The sequence below is a fragment of the Numenius arquata genome, chromosome 4 (genome assembly GCF_964106895.1).
Source record: "Numenius arquata chromosome 4, bNumArq3.hap1.1, whole genome shotgun sequence".
NCBI lineage: Eukaryota > Metazoa > Chordata > Aves > Charadriiformes > Scolopacidae > Numenius > Numenius arquata.
Window position 1 is genome coordinate 30,680,185 of NC_133579.1, and position 10,090 is coordinate 30,690,274.

Below are 10,090 nucleotides of genomic sequence, written 5' to 3' on the forward strand. Positions count from 1 at the left end.
AACACCTACCCCCATCTATCTGAGCTGCTGCAGTACTGATAGTTTTCAATAATCCTTGTTCTTTCTGCTTGTCCAGCTAGTATTGATAAGAAAGCTAGCTATAGCCTCCTTTCGAAAGAGGATTCTTTCCTTGTTTTGATGAAAACTTTTTGAACACAAAAGTCACTGTGAAATACAAAAAGACTTTGAGCAGAGATTTTTCATACAGTGATATGTGACCACTTTCAAACACCTGTGAAATATCTAGGATTAAAGAGTTCAATGGTCTTTAGTGAAAACATGGAAGACCTTCAAGAGAACTAACTCTAAATGTAACCCAAACATAATGTGGAAGATTTATTTCATATCTCCATAAAGCAATTTTAGTACATACCTATATTTAAAAATAAGCATTTAATTATTAAAAACTGAAGAATAGATAAAATCTTTCAAGCATTTCACTTACAGGATTGCCAAACCAATTTTTAAGATATATTGTATAAAGTATAGCTATCCCACCCCCCAGATATTTTTAACACAAACAAAAGACATTGTCCCTACAAAATCTCTTGCACAAATTTGTCTTTGGAGTACCCATGCCAAATTTTCTGCAGCCTGGCAAAGGCTAATGCTACCATCGCTGCAGTTGTGCCAGGCAGTTGTGAATTTTGCCAGGTTAGTCATGAATATGAGAAACAAGGGTCAAATTGGGCCCAACAGGGAATTTAATGTGTACACTCAGGTATTTCTTACATTTTATATATGCCCAATAAGACTGAAATTAAAAACAAAGAACAAATTCTCAATGGATTTTGAAAGGAAGATGGAATTCACCAGAAGCTCTTCTATAGCAAAATATTTTTTGTACTGAGTCCATGACTTCTGGATGACCTAAAAGATTTCTTTCAGAAAGGCATCCAATCTGGACTTTAAAATTCCTAGTTGTTCCAATAGTTAATTATCATTACTACTAAAATAGAAGAAAAGAAAAAAAATATGAAAAGAAAAAGAAACTTCTAGCTGTTTGATCTGCTTACGCCTTTGACTGCTAGGATAGAAGCTTCTGCAGTCAGAAATCCTCTTCTCTTTCAGAAACTCACAGTGTATGATCATGGCAATTTTTGTCATCTCCTTTACTTCACCAAAGTAATTTTGAAATGATAAAAGGCTTGCATACATTTAAGAGGAGCAACAATGTGGGGAGAAAAATTGTATCATGAAATTAAATTCAATATTATTACAATACTGCGTGCTGAAATCCTCACTGAAGTCCACTAAAGTCAGTAGGGATTGTGTTTGAGGGAAGCCATCAGACTTTGCCCTAGATTGTCTTTGATTGCAAAAAATGAAGGAAAGCAAGCAAGCCAGCATGAAGGAAGCTGGTGATTCATCCACATATTTAAACTCATATCACACAGATGTCAGCATGGTATATAGTCGTGGTATGCGGAACTCCCTAAGACGTACAAAGGGGAGATAGCAATGCAGGAACGTTATGACGCATCATATTGACCGTCCCTCAAGTTTGGTACTTGGTATTCAACAGCAGCCAGAAGCTATTCGAATAATAATAATAATAAATATAGGAATAAGATGTATATAGAGATGTTTCTGTCTTACTCTAAAATTGAATGTATGTTTATGTCCTGGATTAGCAAGGATTATCCACTCCATAGTTTGTTAACCTACCTCAGAGCTGTTGTTATTAGTAAAATAATTCATTCTTTTTTTGCAATCCTTTAACTTCAATATCTTATGACAATGAGTTGTACAGAATATAAAAGATAATGGAAAGGTTTTCACTTGCTAGCCTTCTTTATCATTTTCTGCCATCTTAATATTTTGTAAAAAAAATAAATATGAACAAATAATCATCTCTAATTAAAAAATATTTTTTTTTCTCTCCTTGAGCGTTTCTTATTTTGCCTCTTCTGAAAAATGCCAGTTTTAAAAATATCATTGCTCAGATACTGTATCTCTGTTTATTTTTGTGACATTTTTCAGACATTACTTTTCCTGATCTTTTTAGAAGACAGAAATGGACAGGGGGATATCAGAGCTGAAAGCGTGCAATATGCATGATTCTCATCAAATTATGTACTAATCGAGCTGCTGTCATCATGGGCTTTAAAATACCCTGGTAAAATCCAAACTGTTGATTATGGCTGGACAGGAAGCAGAAAATATTGATGTCGTAAGAAAATATGTGCAAATGTTTTTTGCCAGATTGATTTTTCCCATAAAATATAATAAGATGTTTTGAATTTGGATTATTCTTTCTGCTATATGTTGCTCCAAACTTCTCAACATGAAATTTCATCTTCATCATAGAACCTGTTTGATTAAATCTCTCCTTCCTAAATTGTTCTTAGACATTTCCAATTTGAGCTATTCTAAATCAGGCTATTTCAATAGCATATCTTGCCACCTTTCAGATTATTAACTATGTTTTATAAGTACTTATCTAATATAATAAAGGCAAAAGTCTTTAAAATAAAGGTCTTTCAGGCACCTTCTTACTAAGATGAGGAACACCTTATGGCCTGAGATATTGGACCCGGTTTACAAAAATGCTTATATTTTATTTCTTTTTCCATGGCCCTTCTCTTTAATAATAAAACACATCTCCGTGTTCCAGATCCTTAAAGATAAAATAGGGTTACTTCTTCCCAGCCTCACAGGAATGTTAGAATGATAACTTGATTAATATATGCAAAAAGACTTGGATCTAGCAACCTAACACTAAGCAATATAACACTAAGTAGTACATATTAAATCTATACATTTACCTGGGGTTTTTCTCCATTTTATTTTGATTTTGAATCTATTACTAAACCATGAAAGAACTCAGATGTTTACTCAAATGTTTACTCAAATGTGCCTGCTTAAATTCTAGACTCAAGAGGGAAGACTAGACAAGCATAAATTTCCTTTAAAGGGCTTGTTTGGCTCCATGATTTATAATAAAGTCTTTACTTCCAGCTTCAGTCAGGCTACCTAGCACTGGTGTGGAACTCAGAAAACTCAGTCATTTTGCTGTGATTTTTTTTTCCTAACCAATACATACAACATATACTATCCATCATTTAGCTGGAAGATTTTTATGAAATATATTTCTTTTAGTAACTCGGCACTAGATTTGGAAAGACACACTGGTTTCTAAAAGTGCCTAGTGGGGTGTTCTAAAGTAGCTAATTCAATTTTAATTAGCTATACACCTTTGAAAATCTCTCTTGGAACTACCTACATCTGTAGTCAAATAAATGTTTCTACAATTCCTGGTTCCACCACTTGTAGTTAATAATTCTGTCCAACTAATCATCGACAGAACAAGCATCAATGTTGTACTCTGCATGTAGTCACAACTCATGAATGAATCTTCTTGGTTCCAATGACTTATCATTCTGTACCTGATTCATCTTTTCTGCTACTAAGCTCTGACAGCATCTAATCTCTATTACTTCCCACAAATTCATTTTTACAACAATCCTTTCAACACCCATTGTTCTAAGACTGATGAAAAGAAACCATGTAACTTGCTTGTAATACACCTCTAGCCTTACAGAACGTCCATGCCTGCAACTGTCTGCTCTTTAAAAACTGTGTCTTATGGCTGTTTGGTGTTAATGTTTATTCTTTCTGGTTTTCTTTCGGTTTGGTTTTGTTTTGTTCATTTATTTTCATTTCTCATGGACACTTGGATGGAAAATAATTTTTACACTCACTATATGGATATTTTCTGTTTGGCTTTTTTTACTGTACTTTTTCTAGCTATGCTTGTCATCCCTGATTCAGTTATGATAAGTTTAAAATACCTATATGAAAGTCAAAAGTATTTTCATTTCCTGTGTTCACTTTTTAAATTAATTCTAAAATATTATTTCTTCTGTCATATTACAGGATTTTAGGTTCTATTCATTCTCTGAATATGCTGAAATAAATTATACTGTGTTTATTATAAAGTCACTCACGCACGCTTACCATCTGAACTAATTTATGAGTGATGTCAGGAAATAAATCAAATATTTTCCAGTATTTCTTAGTATGCTCTGCAAATTTATTTTTTTTTTACCAAAAAAACTCCAAAACCCAACAAAAACCAATGCAGAGATAGAGCTTCTCTAAATCTTGTGTTTTGAAAAGTTTTATCTTGATCATATAGGATTTACCTCACATATAATAAAAGAAAACACTTCTTTTTAACACTGTTGATAATAGAATATAAAGTTTCTGCAGCTGGTCACCTTCTATAATGTAGACGCACTCTCTGTCAGGAGGATACTTGTTGGGGTAATTGGGAGAAGTGAAGATGCCTCCTTCTGCATATTTTGTCCAAGTTCCACACTGCACTGGTTTCTGTCCTTCGGAAGTATTTTGCTTTTCTGTAAAATGATCACATTAAGCATTATATAATTAGCTCAAAAATCATTATGCCCCCATGACAATTAGAACTCTTTCACAGAACAAAGCAGTCCCTTCTGTCTGTGACTTTAGGTTTTTTCTGTTGAGACTAAATATAATCAATTACCTGGGGAAAACAAGACTGTTCTTTAGGGGTGCAAACATATAATTCTTACCCAATTTTTTCAAAGCAGAGAAGAGGCTTGGATGTCTAGGGGAAGACATATTTATGCTGCTTTTAAAATAATAAACTTGCAGAGATAGCATGTGCTCAAGAAGTGGAAGACACGAGTTTCCCAGTCATGTATCTCAGAAAGCTTGAGCATGTGCTCTATCAGCAAGCTACATGCCGTAATAAAGGAATACATCAAAGTTGCAAAATGAAGAAAAAACCCACAGAATTATGGTAGAATATGTGAACTATTTTGAATTCGCAGCAGCTTGACTCCATATTCACCAGACAGAGATAGACAAGGGAATTCCTGGATTCAGGTTCATAGATTACTTTTATTTTGCTGTTTGCTGTTTAATAAATAAATAGCTCTGAGGCCAGGAATCACAGGCCAGAACTTTCCTCTCCCTAGGTGAATCATCAGAGAGCAGAGTCAGAGCTTCTTGTTTGCTTTTTTCCTAGCCCTGAAACTCTTGCGCTCCTTTCTGCACATTGGCAGAGAGCCTGGCGACAAAGGTTTGAGTCTGTTCAGGCTGAAGAAGATGAAGGATCGTTTCCTGGGCATCCTGCTTTAACAAGTAGGCTAAAATAAGATGGATTGTTCTGAGGGAAAAATGCCTAAGCTTGTACTAAAAGGAAGGATAGTAGATTCTAGACCTCACACAGGCATCTGAAGAGGACTCCTGTGTTTTGATCCGAATGAGATATCTATATCCAAGGAGCGTCCCATCTAACTTAAGCCTCTGATGCGTAGAGCTGAGTCATTTGAGGGTCCTTCCTATGATGAATGGAAAGAGACAGGAACCTTTGAAGGATTATCTTAACCACCTGAGATCTGCCTTATGCTCTGCAAGTATTTCTCTTTCTTCCTGGTCTGTATCCAAGCTGAGTATGACACAGATGCTAATTCCCTGAAATGAATTCAGGTCTGCAGGGACTGAGCATTCAGACACACACTGTGCTTTGCACCTCTCCCTGCTTGGCTCTCACCACGCTCAGCATCCAGGGCCTTTAAGAACCTCTTTCTATCCCCTCCAATATCAGATTTGGAATTCTACTTCAACAAGCAAGAAGATCTTAAAAGTAGATAGCTCAATGCCCAAATTGGACATCCCAATTTGAAAGCAGAGGCACTTTACAGTCTTTAGTTAGAGTCAAGCTAAGTCTTTGGTTAGATCTAGCTGTGGATCAGGTCACTAACTTGTTTAAAAAAGTACCACTGGATTTTTGTGTGTGTACAAGCACAATAATACTCAGATGAACAAAGGACAATCACTGGAAGTAGTTGAACTACTAAAAATCTCAAGAACTAAACTAACAATTCAAATTCATACTTTGGACTCTAATACATAATAGCTGAAAAAAATGTCTGAAGTTTACATACCTGTTCCTTTTTTGGTTGCCCCAGACAAATGTAGAATGATTAGACTTGCTACAACTGAAAGAGAAATGTGCATTAGGTATCGCAGTGTGATAGTGCCTGCAATCAAATCAATAGTAAACATCTGTCTTAGATGAATACGAGTTGAATAGAATTACTGTAAAAAAATGTTTCATGTTTACTTGCATCTTTAAATTGCACATTTTGTATAAACAAGTTTCTTTGTGATCTGTCCTTGGAAGCATTTATCATTGTAAGTGTATCCAAATAAAGAGATCTTTTGGCTTAAAAAAAAAATCCCCAGGCACTGATGTTTCCCTCCTATTTTTCTTTTTTCTTTTTTTAATAGTAGAGAAAAAAATTTCGCCAGTATTTCTTTATATAATCATAGCTTGGGCCAGTAATAGAAAAGCGGCTGACTTTAACAGAGGGAGACAAAGGCCTGCTAAGTTTCAGTGCCACTGGTCTCACTTATGTCTCTCACTATGGCATAATAAAATTTGGAAATGAGTACTGGGACTGTGAAAGAAGTGAGGGGTTGGGTTCTTCACATCCATCAAAGCATTTGTAAACCCCTAGCGAAGTAAATTATTGTGGGTGCTTAACAGTCTCATTAATCTAGTTTGTTTGACTTGTTGAGAGGATGTTGCTTTGTGCTGCAGTGAATCTGCAGCCTGTTTTACAGAGAGAAATCTCCTATCCATGATAGGACATCTGTGCCTCTTGGGAGAAAATGTGGCCTTTCTTAGATGGAATTTAAACTGGAGCTAATTCCTGAGTTTCTGGGAGTTTCCGAAATAACATTTTAAGTAGAAAAGGCTAAAAGGCAAACACTTAGGCCGGTTGTAACGAGGTCGCTTCGGAAGATCAAAATGACTAGCTGGCTACCTGATGAAGAAATTATGCACTGATTTTCTTGTCATCACCCATATCTTCTTTGGTTATTGGAGAAAGTGGGATAGCAAGAGCAAAAGAGAACAGATCCATCAGTTCCTGGAGTGCTTGGGGTTTTGACCCCAGCTAGTTTGGCATTAAGCCCAGACATAGTGCCCAGACTGCACTAAAGTTAGAGTGGAGATGAAGTTGTGTGTTTATTCTGAGTATTTTGGATTGATCAGCTACCATTTCTATTGTTGACTATGATGAGGAATTGATGGACCTGTGGTCTTTAACAAATATAACTGAATGCCATACTTTCCTCTTCTTATTCCCAAGGCAAAAGGCATCATGGGCTAGTAACTACCTACTTAAATGATCCTTTCAGAAGTGGTGCTTGCATTATTTTCAGCTTTTATACTGCAAATTGTATGCAATTTTTACCCCAAAGGAAGCCAGTCTCTCCATATTTCCAGTATTCTGATGTCATTGCGATCTCTATTTCTGTGCCTTTGACCCTTCCCACGTGACAGAGGGTTTGAGGCATGGATGATGGCTATCTTTTTAAACAAGGAGAGGCTGAAACACTGGGAAAATGAAGTTTTGGCAGCATATTCACTATTTCTTGGTCAGGCTCAGAGCCCCTGTGTCTTTGAATCCCCCAGCTAACAGAGATGGATATTGGCAGATCTGGTAGTTAAAAACTCTTCTGTGTCATGGGCATTCAGTAAGAATATTACATCTTCTGCTTGGATCTGAATGCTTCCCAACCATTCATGCCCCTACTCTCCTCAGGGATGGATTCTGGAAATACATGCTAGCTGAGACTCTGCCCGCCGGCTGTGTCAGAATCTGAAAGCAATAAAGGATTCACCCATTTACTAAGTTGCTCATTTATTTTAGCTGTGTTTCACGCAGTGAACATAGTGCATCTATGCCTGTAATCCTCATCAGTAAAAACCTAATTTCTCAACAGCGTAAGGTGGACCGGTGTTAGAATACAGAACCAGCTGTTGTTTTCTTTCTGCCCATGATTTTATGGAAGCTAGAATAGAAGGCACAGCATGTGTTAATGCCATGCCATAAACCCCATGTGAGAAATATTTTTTCTCAGTCAATTAATAACAATTCATATCTGATTCTTACAGGTTCATTTTAAGTGACTTTATTTATTAGCTCTCCCTCCTTTTTTATGTGGAAAAAATTGAAGTTCAGAGAAGTTAAAGAGTTGGTCCAAGTCACAAGGATATTATTACCAAGATGACAGAAAAAATATTTTTTTTTATACTTTTTTATACTTTTCAATTCCAGTGGTACCTGCCGGAAACGTTGCTTCCAACTTGCACAGCTATGTTATTCCAAAGCGGGGGGCTATACTTGCATATCATGTCAGTATTGATTACTCATAAGGAGTCAAAATAGTCTTGAAAATAAAATTTAATAGACAAGAGACTAAGAAACTAAGTTTTTTCTTAGGGTTAGACCCTAACCCTAGCGTACCATGTCTAACATTTGGACAGAAGGAGGGAAATACGCCTCCCATATTTCAAAAAACCAGAAAGCCTCTTGGTTCAGTGGCATTAACACCAGCATCACAAAAATCTGTATATTGACAGAAAGTAATAAAAATTATGGGCTTTATGGGAAAAGATAACACAATTTTTTTTTACTTCCACAGTCAAGGCACTCCATTTTATTCTATGACCCCTTGTCTTTTTTTGTTTCTCGAGCTACAGGAAAAGAACAATGCTTCTCATAGGGAGGGAGAAGAAAAAAAAAAAAAAAGGCCCCAAAGACAACAGTAACGCACTCTTCACTCACTCAAAGCTGTCACTTGGGGAAGCTTTGACAGTATGGCAACAATATTGTGATTATCTGGGCTTGGGAATATTTTTAACGAAGTCTCCATCGAATTTCTTCTTGGTTTCCCTCTGTCTTCCTCCTCCCCCTTTCCCTCCTAATCACGGGTGTAATTATAATCATGCTTTCTAGTGCCACTCTGATTACGCATCTTTGCATCTTTTTGGATCTGTGCATTTTTCCATTACAAGCTGTACATTAAGAGATTTATTTCTTGGCCAAGCAGCTTTTTTGAGGCTGTGATTTGGCATGGATGTGGCTTAGCCTGGCGAAGAGTTGTTGGACAAACAATACCTGGCCACAGTGCTTCTGTTTTATAGGTGCGGGTGCAGAGAGAGGTGCTGGAAGGAACTGTGGTCAGTCAAGCCCCTTCAGTAGAGTGGGCCCTCTGCAAAACTGAGGCAGAAGGGGGGGTCCCTTCCACGCAGGCTGACCTCCCCCCCCCATAATTGTTAGCTTTCGGTGCCTCCCTGATGCTCCTGGAAGATTTCTCCCGAGGGGGTCGCCCCCGCCCCGCAGCCCGCCGAGATCCACGGCCGCCCCCGCCCCGGCGCTCGGCGCTATCCCGCTCCCCCTCGCCCCAACCCCACCGGTTCGAGCCCCGGCTGGGGCTGCACCGCACCGCCGCGGGCAGCGGGGGCCGTTCTCCCCTTCTCTCCCCCGTCACGTCGAAAGCCATCAGACCCGTCGCGCCCAGGTGAAAACCTCCAGCCCACAGGAGCGTGCCCCTCCCCACCCCACAGCGCTGACAGACACCGGCTCCCCTCCGCTGCAGCGCAGAGTGGTGAGGAGGGGTACGTTGTGTGTGCGAGGGGTGAGTGTACCCCCACGCCGCGGAGGTCTGGGTGTCCCGTTACGTTAGGTGTGGAGGCAGCCCGCAGGAGCCCGTGGCCGGCGGCGGAGCTCAGCCTGGGGCGGCGGGAAGGGGGAGATACTCACTGTGAAAGAAGCTGCGCCCATGGGTCATGTCTGTTCCTTACACAAGGGGCTTCGGTCTCCACTAATTCCATTTAGATACGGGAGGACTTTCAGTGGCGGGGAGAGGATGGAAGTAGGAAAAGAAGAAAAAAAAAATAAATCCCGAAGCCCACACACAGCAGAGCGGAGCAGCCCTTCCTCTCGCTCGCTCTCCCTCACCGCCTTCAAATAATCACCGCCGGCTCAATCCCGTAACACCCGAGCTACCATCAGCACCACCATAAGCGTTGCATCGCGGCGGCGGGCAAGGCGGCGGCGGCGGCGGCAGTGGCCCGCGCATCCAGGTGCCGGCGGGCGGCGGCGGCGGGGCGAGCTGAGCCCCTAGTCACCAGTTTCGTACAAAACCAAAAGCAGATCGAAGCATTTCCTGCAGGACTCCGAGCCCAGCGACTTCCAGCCCTTCGGCTTCTTTTGATGCATTGAAGAAGGGATTAATGGGTCCG

The 10,090-nt window shown here is 39.4% G+C and overlaps 1 protein-coding gene across 1 annotated transcript in view; it reads right to left on the reverse strand.

Moving 5' to 3' along the window:
* Positions 1 to 9,636, reverse strand: part of NETO1 (neuropilin and tolloid like 1) — a 68,823-nt gene extending 59,187 nt beyond the window's left edge. Inside the window, exons 1-3 of the mRNA XM_074146512.1 lie at positions 9,609 to 9,636; positions 5,937 to 5,990; positions 4,224 to 4,361 (exon numbers count right to left, since the gene is read on the reverse strand). Of these exons, the coding sequence (XP_074002613.1) occupies positions 4,224 to 4,361; positions 5,937 to 5,990; positions 9,609 to 9,636 (220 nt within the window). The remainder of the gene's footprint in view (positions 1 to 4,223; positions 4,362 to 5,936; positions 5,991 to 9,608) is intronic.
* Positions 9,637 to 10,090: the final 454 nt, after the last annotated feature.